Genomic DNA, 16,101 nt, shown 5'->3' on the forward strand with positions numbered 1-16,101 from the left:
TTATTCAGCTATGTTATTTTAGAATTGGCTGGGTGATTGGGGTTAAACATGTTTTCGTAGGTATTACTGTTGAGGCTTATTTTTTCTTCATGAGAGTGTAATAGTGTATAGAGTATTTCTTTTCTGTTTGATGAAATAATGAAATAGAAGTCAATGCGTTCTTGTTCAATCCTTTGTCGCTTTATTGGTGTTATGATTGTCATCCCAAACCTAAATAATGTATAACTGTAATTTGAATTTCAAAATGACTGAGTGACGTTTGTTCGATGCACTGGTCCACTGGTCAACTCCATCATAGCGAATCACACGACTTTGACAATCAGTAAATTCCAGCGAAAAATATCTTTATAAGTAATGAATTGTCGCCAAAAAAATAAGTACTAGAGTACACGGGAAATGGCAAAGTTCATGAAGTCTAGTCTGATTTATCATTTTACCAAAAAAAAAAAGTCCAAACAAAAGGGGGGGCGTACGCCCTCTACGCCCCCCTCTGGATCCGCCACTGGCTCTCGCCGAGACGATGCCCCCACATGCAAATGTCTTCATTCCCTTATATAGTGTAAGCTTTGGTTCAAGTATTGAAGTTCCAAATACTTAACAACATTTCATTATATACCGGCTAACTCCCAAAACACAGTAATCTTTTTTCTATCTAGAGGGCAAAGTTCAAAATTTCAAAATCATGGACACAAACAATTGTTAGAACATGTTACATGTATGTAATGAAATAAAAGTGCAATCGGAATTCCGACTACCGTGATTCGACCCCCAGAGACAACACTCAAAAGGGTCATAGAAACATTACGACAGCACATCCTGAATGCAAGCTATGTGATTCAAGCAGAGGCGGATTTAGGGGGAGGCAGGGGACCCGCCCCCCCTTTTTCAGAAAAATTTTGGTTGGTTATATAGGGAATGACTGAAGCGTGACGAAATCGCTCCCCGCTTTTCCTTAGGAAGTCAGTGGGTCCCCTCTTATGAACATTTCTAGATCCGCCACTGTCAAGTATCAACTTCTTACCCCAAATATACATAAACCAGATAAGTTCGCAATCCTAAAGACAGCCTTGTCTCTATGAACTTATTGCAGATAAATAACCAAATATATTATACATTTTCAGCAAATGTAAAAAACATCTTAAAAAATAAATATTAAGAAATAAATAAAAAATACTGCAGAATAGATCAAATGACTTTTCTAGAGCACCAACTCTGACATATAAAGTAATTTTAACATTTAATCACCAGACTCTGTATGCATGACATGTACAAATATTGTATGTTGTAAAGTATCATAATATGTTCCACTTGGGAAACATAGGATATATTTATCTTTATCTCTAATTCATACCTATATATATATATGTCTTGATCCTGTGCGACAATTTTGTGATCTTTCTACAAATTTCAAATTTCTACATCGACGTGTTTGTGTCATAGATAAATGATTGTTGGTTACGATAGTTTTTATCCATCACTCCTTCGTTTGCATGATGGACTAAACCCTGTCCATCCTGTCCCAAGTCAGAGGTTGTTTTTGGTAGCTGTCTTTCACATTCATTTTTTTATTGTTTTGTCAATAATCAGACCGTTGATTTTCTCATTTTTTCTTGTAGTGCATAGCTGACGATAAGGTTGAGTTTTAGCTCATTGTTGAAGGCCACATGGTGATATCTGGTAGCTTAAAGCCACGTCAGACTTTGGTGGAAAGTTGTCTCGTTGGCAATCATACCACATCTCTTATTTTTATATTGATGACATGATTTTGCCCTTTTCCATGAACTGTTGTGGCCTTGATTTTTAATGTTGACATTTAAAAATGACCATGAGATAAAAGTTACAAATCAAATATTTGTGTCCTGGACATAGGACATATTATATAGTTATCATATATGGTTTCGTTTTTCATTCAGTAGTTTTGATAATATGCAATCGTATATGGAACAGCCGTGTCTCAAAAAAATGGAATGATATGTCCCACTTTAACGTCGAAATGTTGGCGGTCCTCATTAACAGTCGGAAACCCGGTTGAAATAGAACAAAAGAATCGAAGCTCTTTGTTAGAGAAGGCGATAAATGTGTACTGTATTGTTTACTATAGTGACCAAAATTTTAAAAGTTAATAGAAACAAACAAAATTACAATTTTCTTCACAATTACGAGGTGCTTTATTTTAAAAACACCATTTGCATAAGTTTTCAATTTATCTAGTACATAGTTAAGCAGAACAATTAGATTTCAAGTCGACGACATGGGTTTCTTTCAAGTTGGAAGAAGAAAATGCATAAACTCCGATTTTTTGGAAAAAATTACCACGGACGGAATAGTTATCAAAAGTACCAGGATTATAATTTTACACGCCAGACGCGCGTTTCGTCTACATAAGACTCATCAGTGACGCTCAGATCAAAATAGTTAAAAAGCCAAACAAATACAAAGTTGAAGAGCATTGAGGACCCAAAATTCCCAAAAGTTGTGCCAAATACAGCTAAGGTAATCTACTCCTGGGGTAAGAAAATCCTTAGTTTTTCGAAAAATTCAAAAGTTTTGTAAACAGAAAATTTATAATAAATACATACCAATCTATTAGTTCAAAAATTTTCGTGTCTGCCCTTCCATTATGTGACTCAAGAAAAAAATTCAAAAAATGGGTAACAATTGTATCGAAAAGAGAAAATCGAGTGCACATTGTTATGTTAGGGCGTGTTTGAGTTGAATATTTTGTCTTGATATCGTACAAAGTAAGACTATTTCATACATCGTCTCGCTTCAGATTCTATTATTTTTATATATCAAAGCTATAGATTGACTTTATGACACAAAAAAATAACAGTACTAAAAGATGAAATATATGGGTCAAGTGAAATACCTATCTAATGAGTCACAAAAACAGAGAAGGTGTGTTCGAATAGTTATTTTTTACTGAAAGTACTTGACGACAGTCTTTCAAGTTGGATGATGAAAATGCATATCTTTGAAAAAATATATTTTTGTGTGTGTGCAAACTAGGGTTTATAGTTTTTATACACTAAAAATATCTAGTCTGCCCTTCCACGAAATTTTTAATTAGATTTTTTTTAATGTTAATGAATTTTCGAAAATTCCACCTGACAACCGATCAGACAATAGTTTTAAGTTGAATCAATGCAGAAAGGATCATTAACTGATGCTCATTAGCTAGTTGATACATTTGTCTTTTAAAATACAACTGACATATAAGGATCGTAATGGTGCAATGTGGATAAATTTATCGGTTTCCATGAGCAAAATTGGTAGCGCGTCATCCCTACTACAATGGACGAAGTAGAATCCTGACTGTTAACAGCAGTTTTTTTCTTTCTTCAAAAGCATAGGTTGGTTATCCTAAATAAGAAATTATCAGTTATTCTTAATTTATTGCACCTTTTTTTTTTCTTGACATCAGTTGTTTTGCTAATTATTCTCTATTCTGTATATTTCAACACCCCCATATTCTCTATTCTTTTTTTTCAGCCTATTTATCTTTCTTCTTAATTTTAAGCTCTTTATTCTACACATTTTGTCAACTATTCACTATTCTGTAAACCCCGTCTAGACCCTCTCCTATTAGAGTTAATTTGTTCTCGACCTGAATGTAACTGAAATGGTTGCCACTGACCATTAAACAAACAACAGTTAATCATTAAAGCCCGGTAATGGCATATATGTATCTATTTGTCTCTTTTAATCTGATATGAGTGTGTGGTTTACTATTTACTTTTGATTTAAGCTATATTAAATAAAGTTCTAGATGGCAGAAATCTATCCAGATGTATACTACTTACCCTAAAAATCATCCTACATACTATGGAAAGAATGGCAGTGTTTCCATGAAAATTTATTATTTTTTTATCTGACAACTTTAGTTTTTGTAATGAAGGAAAAAATGATTGAATTTTGTTATCTTAATGTCCAATAGCAAATATTTCAAGTATATGCAACTTGACAATTAATCCAAGTCTGCATAGTGGTCGAAAATATCTTAGGGTGGAAAATGAAATTAAAAAGAAAACAGGGTAACATACATTCAGGATAGGTACGACACTGAAAGAACATACATGTTAGTAAAAGTATATACATACAGAGCACGGAGGTTCAATTGTGTACTTTTTGCATCTACTTCCGACAAAAATAATGAACGAGATTCCGTTGCCTGTAACATACTGCTAGATTTTCTTGAACTCAATGATTATCGTAATATACTTATATATACAAGGCTAATTGTACTTATGTTCTTTTTCACGGGTTCAACCGAACATAAAGCATTTCTTTTCTATACAAGGCTTAATAACACAAAACACAAATATACTATGGAATGTAGGTTTGCAGCATCCAGTCTTTTAATAATACATTCGGAACATAATAACATGTGGGGGGGGGGGGGGGGGGGGGGGGGGGAAACAATTAGAATGGCAGGTGTTACGCCAAAAAACGGTCCTTATCACATTCTCTTCACTAGAAGTATGATCAACAGCCTGAACAATCTACAAAATATAATTACAAAAATTAGAAACAATTCGCAACTACATTTAAATGAATGAAAAGAGAAATTGATTAAATACTGTAACTTTGGACAGTATACATGTGCATCTATTGAATTGCATAATTCTATAAGAATAATCTTAATATACGTGTGAAAGACAGTACCTATAGAACAACAAGTGTTTTTTAAACAAAAACAAAATAAAAGTCAAACAGACCTTAACAGCAATTGAATTAAACGTGTAGACTGATTGAATGCAAACCGTCGAATGATTTAATTCCCGCTTAGGTATGCACGGGTGAATCCACCCGTGCAAATTACTACGCATAACGGTATTCGTTAAGCCTTATAACGAAAAGAAATTTATTTATGTTCTTTTTCACGGGTTCAACCGAACATAAAGCATTTCTTTTCTATACAAGGCTTAATAACACAAAACACAAATATACTATGGAATGTAGGTTTGCAGCATCCAGTCGAGACAAAAGGCGAAAGAGTGTATATTAGATGCCAAGGTATAAGAAACAGACTGTCTTTCACCTATCCGTCTTTAGAATTTTCGGCTCGCCAACGGCCATTAACTTTGAAAAGCATATTTGAAACACCGTTGTTTGCGGCTTGAGAAGCGCCTTCTCTTCGTAAACTATACAAACTAAATTGTTTTTGTCTAACCCTATTGCACTTAAAGCTTCTCTGGCTCTAGTATAAGATGAAGGCTTATATATTTTACTCAATACTAAGGTATCTTTTGGGGGCTGCAAAGAACAAAAATGTACTCCGAAGAATTAATCTTAAGATTGCTAATTAAGTCACAATAATATTTAAAAAAAAATTAACAGGATAAGTTGGTATATCCGTATTTGCTATCATAACTATACTACCTTGTCTATAAATATCGGTCTTGCCATTGTGAACTATAATTTCAACGTGTGTTTTATGAAAATTGATATCACTCATTATTATAAGCGAGAGTTCTTTGTATCTAAAAAATCAAGCATAAGCCAATTATAACATACAAAGTAACCTACAATAGGACAGGTTAGAATTATCATGATACAGGTTAAATAGGAAGTTAAATTCTTTCTTTTGTATGGTTTTCGCCTATCCTTCAAGTACAGAAAATCACGACCAGGTCCGTGATACAAGCGGCCAGGTCCGCATATTAAACACATTTACAATCTACAATCTACTGTTACAATACCAAAAAACAAAAATCGGCAAGGTCCACATAAAGAAATTTTTACTCAAAATTAATTAATTCATATTAGCATCAAGTTTCAATACAAACATGGAAAGATATGCAATATCCTATCCTTCAAGGACAGAAAATCACGGCCAGGTCCGCATATAAAACATATGTACACTGTACAATCTACAGTTACAATATAAAAAAAACAAAAAAGCAGCAAGGTCCGCACAAAGATATTTTTATTAAAAAATCATTCATTCATTTTAACATCAAGTTTCAATACAAGATATGGAAAGATATGCAAGATCCTATCCTTCAAGGACAGAACATCACGGCCAGGTCCGTGATACAAGCGGCCAGGTCCGCATATTAAACATATGTACACTGTACAATCTACAGTTACAATATCAAAAAAATCAAAAAGCGGCAAGGTCCGCATAAAGATTTTTTTTTTCTCGAAATTCATTCATTCACTTTAGCATCAAGTTTCAATACAAGCACATTTGAAATAAACCTATAATCGTTTAAAACCGAATTCTCAGCACATCCCCTGTTGAAAAAAATTAGAAGGGGTTTTATACTCAACAAAGTCTTTCACTAAACCAACAAACTTGCCGGTGTCAACAGACTCCAGTATCGACCAGAAAACTCGATTTCAAGTAAGGGATACCCAATGAACCGTTAGCTTTAAATAATTGAATATGTTTTACAGTGTAAGCTATTAAAGATACATGTGACAAGAGCAAATTATTATCGATTGACCAGTCAAACGTGAATGCATCAATTATAAACATATACCTTTTGTTAAAGGATCAACAAGCTTTGAATTATACCTTGGGAGTTAAGCATTGTCACTATTAGCAAACCGATCTAAGCTAAAAGGTCCCAATATTTTATTAAAATAATGGAAAATTCTGTCCGACAACGACCAATCGTCAAAATCAAATATTTTCCTTTACTGATCCGCGGTAGTATTCAAAGTTCTTGGTATCCACTCAATTTTCAAACACATCGAACTTTCTGTACAAAAATAAAAAATCTCCATAGCTAGATTGGGCAAATCCAGTTTCATACTGCCAACTTCGAATATTTTATCTACGTTTTGGTAATCGGTGAGTAGTTTGAAATTTATTTTAAAATGATCAGGAAAGCTTTCCAAGTCAAAATCACTGCCTTTAATTCTCGCCAAGTTGACCTTGAGATTTTAGTGAAGAATGCCAAAATTCTAACTTTTTAATAGACACAAGCTTAACTCTAGAGTCCCAAAAGGATCGATCATTTACTAAATGGTGTAAGTGTCTTGTCAAAATTCTACATATATTACCTAATGCGGGTGATAATGCAATAATTTTACCAATATCCGCTGCAAATTTCCTTGCAGTCGTATAACAAGGATTTATAAGTGTCACTTTTCTATTGAAAACACAAGAAACTTTTGTGATTCAACATGCATATCTATATGAAGGTACCCCGATGATGTCTTGAATCAAACTTAAATGCAAAATTTTTATTTGCTGCATACGTTTTGGCCTCTTTTACAAACTCGTATTTAAATTTAAATAACATTTCGTATTGATGTACGTGTCTGAGGTCAAGAATCAACACCGATAAAGGATTAACAACAAAAGGGGGAGTGCTAACTTCCTTAGCGACTCCCGTAAATACCAAAAATACAGAAGTAGGTGCATCGGTAATTTTCCAAAAAAAGCCAGATTCAAGTATATTCTATTCTATTCTATTCTATAGGTAAAACTAATTTTTTTTTTTGAACTCGGCCGATAAAAGTTTTTCTTTCCAAAATGGTAGGCTATCATAATACAATCGACCTTTTACATTATAAACTTGTACTAACTCGTTGTCATACTCATATGTGTCTAAACATAAATTAAAGTCAATCGAAGATAATACCTCATTTGGAACTGCTGGTGTTGTTAGACCGCTTATTTCGGGACAATTAGACGACCAATATCCTGTGGAAAACAACGAGAAAGCATCAGCTGTAGGGATTCTAGTAGGATTGTCATCTTCACTCCTATAATGACTTCTTGCAGATGCACATTCAGGAGAACTTTGGACTTCCTCGTCAGACATGAAGTAGAAAAAAAGTCAAACAGACCTTAACAGCAATTGAATTAAACGTGTAGACTGATTGAATGCAAACCGTCGAATGATTTAATTCCCGCTTAGGTATGCACGGGTGAATCCACCCGTGCAAATTACTACGCATAACGGTATTCGTTAAGCCTTATAACGAAAAGAAATTTATATATCAGATGATGCTAACACATTGATATCTGTCAAATACACAAACAATCAGCCAGTTAAGATAAAGTGATTTTTAAGACTGTATACTGTAAAACAATATGTCAACCGAGAGATTCAAAAGATAAAATTAACATCCCCCCCACCCCACCCCCCCCCCCCAAAAAAAAATCTAATCAAATATATAAAAGTAGGAAGGTAGTATGATTGTCCATGAGACAACAGAAGGAACCAGAGTCCAATTGATATAAATTCAGTTTAAATATTTATTAGATACTTTGATATAGACGTTGGGTTTCGTTATTGTTGTCATTTTGATTTAGTTGTGTGTGGAAAAGTATTCATTTAACCGGTGGAAAAAAAAGACAGAACCAGTGAAAAAAAAGTGTGTGTTTTTTTGTATTTCGTACTATTTTGTGTTCGTGTATGTGTTTTTTGTGTATTACTTTGGATTTACATTTTTAATGTGAACACAAGACCCGATATGTATTTTATAATTTTTGTACCCGATCAGGATTGTCCATATATGTGTTTCCGATCCGGGGGTCACCCTCGACCGATAACATCAATAAATTTTTTCTAACAACACTTTTAAAAGTACATATTCGATGTAATGTAGTCTGATATCTAGTTCAAGTAGTTCAAGGCTAAATAAGTGTACAAGTACGCATAGTCCTACCGAAAGAGACAACATTTTTTTTTATCTAAGATGTCTATAAGAAAACAAGAAAAAACTCATTTTCTCTACGTAATAATATAATACGTATTAATATTTTGTACAAATTGCTAAAAAGGAAATTGAGTTATCCAGAATTTCTGTTAAATGCTCTGTCATTATTATCCCTCTCACTACCACACGCTTAAAAATGCGATTGAAATCCCATTGATCGATATTTTTTACATTGTTCAATATTTGCCGTTTCAGAATCTGTTACATAATCTTATTTATAAAACCGCGCATTAACATAACAACGAGAAAATTCCGCACCCGGGGTCGGGCTTCAGTTGTCCCCTAAACAAAAATGTGTTATAGACTAGTTTAGTAAAATGGACGTCACACTAAATTGCTAAACATATAAATGAACTAAAATTAAAAAAGCGTACAATACTAACAAAGGCCAGAGGCTGCTGACTTTGGATTGAATATTTGTTATTGGCGATCCACAACGCCAAAATTTCATGGATAACAAGTGAAAATTTTTAAATATCTAGAATATTTTGTAATCCCGACCTAAACGAAAATACTTTGATGTTTTACATGTCAAGATTACATTTGGATGACAAGAAAAAGCAAATTAAATATATAGTGAGTCCCTAGGGGTCATCCCAATCCATGACTTTGAAATAACTGGAAAATGGGTTAGATCCCCCTCCCCTAAAAAAAAACATATATTTTTTTTATTTTTGTTAAACCGTACGTTTCTTGTTTTTGAAGTACAAATGATGAGTCCTGGTGGGCAGTCACCAGACATTTGAGAATGTCGAAATATCTTAAAATGAATGTCACCACCCCCGAGACCATATTTTTGCTCCTTTTTCATATCAGAATAAACTGAATACAAAGTGTGAGTCACAGGTGTTATCTCAACCCATGCCATGTTAGAATGTCCAAATATCTTGAAAATGGTTGCTATCAACATCTCTGAACCATATCTTTGCTTTTTAAATGTCAAGATGATTTGAATGATGTATACGTGGTGAGTAACCAGGGGGTATATATTTACGGGGACTTTGTTTGGAAGACTTTGAATCAGTATCAGTAGTAACCGTTTTATCAGTCTCTTTTATCAGCTCAATATCTCTATGATTAATGCGTACGGCTCGAGTTTGTAGAGAGATACAGGTACATGCAAGATACTCAGTGCCAGTGGTGTACCCAGACACTGATTTATGCACCATTCCTTAATCTTGGCCAGGCCCATTATTATTTTTCTGCAAACCCTAACCTTTTGTCGTAAAGTTTTGTTTTCAACCGACCCTCATTGTCAATTTCTAGATGTAAGTCAAGGTATGAAGCCGACTTAACTGTATCTGTTGTATCCTTTATCTCTAGTTCGATTGGATAGATGCGTTCAACATAGTCACCAAATTTTGAATTATTTCAAGTAGTGAAAGAATATCATCTATATAGCGGAAAGTAGAGTTAAAGGATATTGCTCACTTCTTATCTTTCTCCCTAAGAAGTTCCTGTGTGACGTTAGCCTCATAATAATAAAGAAACAAGTCGGCAAGAAGAGGGGCACAATTGGTTCCCATTGGAATGCCGACAGTCTGTTGAAAAACACGTCCTCCGAATGTAACAAATATGTTGTCAATCAAGAAATCAAGCATCTTGGTAATGTCAGTTTAAGAGAATTTTTTGTTTGAATCAGAGTGATCCTTTACAAAGTAGGATTTATCTCTCCCTAAGACAAGATACTTTAACATTTGCGGGTCCAGAAGCGCGTCTGATGTTTTGACAGTGTTATATATGTAGTATGCAAAAATCGACGAAACATAGCTGACTCAACCGTGCGCCACGCCCCTTCTCGGATTCAAAAAATTCTTGACCCAACTCTGTAGATAACAAAAGCACCGCAAACGACGACAGATAAAGATAAAAGGAATAGCGGCACAGTTTTGACATTCCGTTCTGGATTAAAGAATCAATATGGTAAAATCAGACGGCGTAAAATAGAGAAGAAACAAACGGTTCATAGAAATATAAGTCGAATAAAAATAATCAGCTGTTTGGATCGCAACACAGACTTTTTTTAGCAGTCTATTAAAAACACTACACAGAAACTACGGATATACCCCCCTTCCCTCAACTACTAGCAGGCGCGTAGCTACGTTTACGTCAAAACGCCTTGGCGTACACTTGAATTTTGCACAAAAATTATTTTGATATACACAAATTAAATAGAACTGGTTGGAAGCACACGATCCTTGTAATTAATTCTTAGATGGGTTGTAATTGAAGATAAAAGAAATTTACTTTTTAATCAAATGGTATCATATGATATATGTGTTCATTTTCGGTCATAGTCCGGGGGCCCGTATGCATAAAGCTACTTAAGTTAAGGTTTTTTCCGAACGGACGGACTTTTCTACATGTCCTACGATAAATTAGTACTACGATTGGATATCTTAGGGACGACATCAAAAGATCAATGTAAGATAAAAAAAACTTAATTCAAACAGTTTGGAGGTGGGGGTTGAACTTCAGCAAGATTTGGTTATCCGACATTGATTTTTACATATATCCATATAGGTCAAATCAATTTTCCCCAAATTAAGTTAAGAGGGGGTGGGGGGGGGGGGCAGTGAAAAAACTATGTGAATTAAGTTTTTTATCCTTCATTGAACTTTTGAGGTCGTCCCTTAACCTAAGTGGTTTTATACATATCAGCCTTATCTACTGCGAGTTTTAATCATTTTCCCTTTGTTTAAAGCTATTCATTCATTATCTGCTTAGATTATATGTGTGGTTTGTATTTTTGTCAAGCCTAAAACATTTATGTCGCGAAAGCAATACAGAGCGATCATAAATTTCGTCGTCGTTGGCTTTAATACTTAGACTGGGCATTAAAAACAATTTAAACACAAATAACTTTGTCAAAACTTCATGAAAACAGAAGTTGGACAGAATCTTTTTATGATCAAAAGAGTATGCAGAGCTTTGCGAGTGAAAAAAAAATTACTGATAAAAGTTTTTAAGGGACTTATCATTATTTACCTGGGAAAGGGGGGGCTGGTCATTTTGAATTCTGAATTCAAACATATAAAATTTTCTTGATCCCCCCATAATATTTCACTATTTTTATTTTATCCCCCTACAAAAACATTTTAAAAAATGTGATGTAACATGCAAAATATTTCTTGTATCATAGACATCATGAGGCAAACATTAAATATTCTCAGTGGGTTGAGTCCAAAAACAATAATCGAGGGAACCTTGCCTTGAAATAGGGCTCTTCCATCATTATTTCCATGAATTTTAAGAGGTAGGCAGCAAAGCTTTTTCTGACTCTTTTTTTCTAATTTCCTATATTGAGCTTTTAAAGAAAACTTTTTCCTAAGTAGTTCTGTAAAAAGTAAACTTTTTGATACCGCAACAACACATTATTTACTAAGTGGGATATTTATTACCCGCAGTATGTGTTCCTCTCTTGGACGCTGCTTGAAACTTAAGTTTTACAGTAGGCCTCATTGAAACCTCCATAAGGTTTATATGGATTGGTTATTCGTTCATACTTACTCATTTATTGACACATTTCATTCATAAATTTATGTGTGATAGAAACCCCAAAATTTTGAATTGTCAGACTAAAAAATACAGATTTTGAGGGAATGAGAGTTATAAATTAACTCAAAGGGATCTTAAAATAAATAAAAACAGTACGATGATTAGTGATTTTCAAACTACTTATTTCTTTGTGCAAAAAATATTGATCCCCCCATTTTGAATTTACAATAAAATTTGAACCCCCTATTCCACATACAGGAAAAAACTTGTTCCCCCTGTATTTTGACCAGCCCCCCTCCCAGATAAATAATGATAAGTCCCTAAAGCAATATAAGTAGATACAGTCTGGGGTTTAAGTTTGTTTCACATCAATTACTTGTTCAAACCCTCAACCAATTTTACGGAACTTTTGCAAAAGCTTTTTTCACGACTTATTAACGAAGCCAAATTTTAAAATGATATAATTTTATTTCTTCATTTTTGAGTATCATACTGACAGACAGATTTGTCTTATTTTCAATTACAATTAACAGACGATCTGGGATTATATTTTTTTATAGTATAAATTCATAAACGTTCACAGATTGTCATGAAATTTGGGCAGTAGCGCTTATATTCAAGATCAAGAAAAAAGATTTTTAAAGAAAACGTTTGATTATTTTTTATCCTGTATTTGATTGATAAATGGGATTCACTTTATGCAGTCAATGATTACACTTTTACACTGAACGCAGCAATTACTGGCGAAACTTCCTCGGGGCTTCGCCCGATCAAACCCACTACAAAGAGGCCCTCAGACCCCTGTAAAGTTTCGGGCGTACACATAGAAAAGGCTTAGCTACGCCACTGACTAGTAACCAACAATTAAAAAAAACTCGGAAAAAAACATAGGGTAGTATTAAAGGCAATCCTACTCTACTGGTGGCATCTGTCAGGTTGCCTTGCAAGGAGTCCGCTCGCAAATGGTTGGAGTGAGCGAGGACACGAACAAAAATGCATATGCATTACATGATTTTTTTTAATTATGAATTCGGTCAGTGAGAAAAAAGGAAAATACTGATTAACAAATGAGGAAACATAGAATTAAGTAAGGAAATTCTGTGTATTTGTTCAGTTTAAATATGCTTGTTTACCCGGATACCCGTAAGAAGTACATTAAATGGACTGTTTACATTACAGTAGCAATTGACGTAGACCTCATGAATATGAATGAAGGTAAATTAGGTCAATATCGAAGGAGTCCGTCATTGCAGTTGTGTTAATTTTGTCTTGATTATTTGCTAAAAAATCGTGAATTAAGGATATTTATTAAAAACTATTGTGATGCCTGCTAATCAGGAAAAGTTATCTAAATATGAAAAGGTAAGAAATTATTTTATATTATGTTTTTGTGCTTCTCCGTTTTACAAAACAATTCGTGAAAACAATACACAACGACGAAAGAGGTCAATAATGTACGTCTGGCTTGAAAACAAGGATAAAGAATCTAACCTAAATATGTCTAAAGATAATAGAAGCACTATACAGTATCGATACATATTATTATACATATTTTTGAAAATGAATTATATTAGAAATGATATTTTAAACGCGTAGATTAGGTTCGACATTTTTAAATTGACATCTGCAAATAGTACTTCAGCTTCAACTTTTTTTAGCAGTTGTTGACCATGTTGACCACTTGCGTTGTCCTTATAATTTTAAAACAATCAGCTTGCAAGAATTTTGTAGACAACAGGTGCTCTTTATCAATTAAATGTGGACTTTGTGTTCAGATTGTTAACTTTTTGTTGACAATGTATTTAAAATTTTGACATTGTCAATATGATCGTCTAACAAATTAAAGGACTCGAAATTGACAATTTTTATTGTGGTTCTAAATTTGTAAAAGACTTGATACAACATTATATGTTAAACGATACTTTCTCCATTTGGGAAAATTTTAGACAAATCTACGTTCTAGCCAACAACAGCATCTGAATTTTCATTGGCTTAGATGTGCTGTGTGTCGGCACACACCTACTTTTCTGCCAGGAGTTCAAGGTCGTTTTCATGTAGATTATAAAATGTCTTTAACTTTCTCTCCCAACTTCCATTTGCATCCAAGCTGTGAACATCATCAGTTGCACACTTTTAGAAATGAACACCATTCTTAAAAATCCGTTGGGAGGCAACTTGAAGGATGCTCAAATAGAGAAGGTAAAGATTTTGCATGAAAAAAGGGGGGGGGGGGTATTTTGATTATTTTCATATACATTTAAAAATAAAAAAAAAAAAGATTGCAGGTTTGCATGGTTCCAACAATAAAAGATAGTTAGTAAAGCATTGTCTATAACAAAGTTTCCAGTTTCCTTTTTTAGGAACAAGTAAGATGACAATATAATTTGCATCATCTGAAATAGTCTAGTTGAAAGTAATTACAGAATAAGTAAATACAAGAATCAGTTATAGAATAGAATAGAATAGAATAGAATATTTTATTTACCAAATTAGGGCCCCAGGAGGGCATATGATACAGACAATATTATTATAAACATAATAAGTATGTTAAATTAAAATGAGTAATCTTTAGATAATTTGAAAGCATGATTTTGGAAAGATATGGAGACTAAATTTGACACAAAAGTATTAAAGTGAAATTCAATTAGGGACTTTAAAATAATTGTGAACTTAGTGTCTATAAGTCAGTGTTATAATAAAAGTGCGCACTTGAGAAGAACATTTATTGTTTTGAAAAATGGTTGATTGATCATAAGCTACCTAGTTAAAATCCAGTTGCAAATATTACATATAGATTAAGAAGATGTAGTATGATTTCATGCATATTTAGGATGAATAGACATTAATGAGATATTTTCTGCCCTATCATACTTCATGTACTTGGTTATCAGGCATGCTAACTAAAAGCCACTGCATGACTTTAATTTTTATGCACAGTCCAACCATGCGATTCTTCAGAAATTTACTGACTATATAAACTTCTGTACCCTGTACTGAGTTTTCTCATTCTTTCTTTTAATCATTTTCTTTGATTTTTTTAAGAAAAGTGTGTTTGAGTAGGAGAATTGATTCCATAAAAAAAAAAAATTGTATTGAAGAATCCCTAGAAAAAATGTCTGTCTTTAAGAAGTATTTTGATGTTCAATACAGATAGAATATTTAAAGGCAGTTTAAATGTTTTGAAATTCAATTCTGTAAATATATTGATACCAAGGCATTGATCATTGTAATGAATTCAATTGATCTTAGTATTAAATCATTTACCGGTATGCTCTACCAAGTAATATTTACAATGGAAATAATTCTTTCTTTATACTAAATACATGTTAAATTCAGGCCTTCCAATTGGAATAAAATTTGGAAACAGGGATTCAGGGTGGTTTGACAATACCTCTTTTCCTTAAAACTTTTGAAAAGTCTGAAAAAATCATTAAAAAAAAATATTAAAAATTGCATGATTAACCAATTTGGAAACATATTCATATTGAAGAAGGTTTATCTCTGTTCTATTGCCAGGCAATTTTAACGGTTGCATTTTGTAATTGCCATGGTTAAGATTCCTCTATAATTTTACTCAATAAACTTCTTGAATATAAGCCTTAGAAATCAGCCTCACATACTAGAGTAGACACCCAAGTATTAAAATCAATAATCTGAGTATTCAAGGACATCACTGAGTCATCCTAGGAAATATTTAAAATATCAAAGTACAAAAAAATAATGCCAGAATTATGACTGTCAGAAGATGTTTGAAACACAAGAAATTGATTGGTTGCATGATGGAAGCACAATTTGACAAACATCCTGCAAAACAGGATCAAACCAGATTAACAAATAAGAAATTGAGCTGAAGAAAATATTATGGGAAATTAAAACTGGATATTAACCATTTCTTCAATGCCATGTATAATAAATCATTAT

General features: G+C 33.3%; 1 protein-coding gene across 3 annotated transcripts in view; it reads left to right on the forward strand.

Moving 5' to 3' along the window:
* Positions 1 to 16,101, forward strand: part of LOC143072979 (hexokinase type 2-like) — a 44,442-nt gene that overhangs the window by 1,923 nt on the left and 26,418 nt on the right. The window contains exon 1 of one of the 3 annotated variants that reach the window (XM_076248176.1): positions 13,385 to 13,542. The exons of 1 other annotated variant lie outside the window; for it this stretch is intronic. In XM_076248176.1, coding sequence (XP_076104291.1) covers positions 13,504 to 13,542 — 39 coding nt within the window. In that variant the 5' untranslated portion in view covers positions 13,385 to 13,503. Of the gene's footprint in view, positions 1 to 13,384; positions 13,543 to 13,818; positions 14,380 to 16,101 lie in introns of those variants that run through there. One more of the 3 variants, XM_076248175.1, reaches the window with a different exon arrangement.

The sequence above is a fragment of the Mytilus galloprovincialis genome, chromosome 4 (assembly GCF_965363235.1).
Source record: "Mytilus galloprovincialis chromosome 4, xbMytGall1.hap1.1, whole genome shotgun sequence".
Classification (NCBI taxonomy): domain Eukaryota; kingdom Metazoa; phylum Mollusca; class Bivalvia; order Mytilida; family Mytilidae; genus Mytilus; species Mytilus galloprovincialis.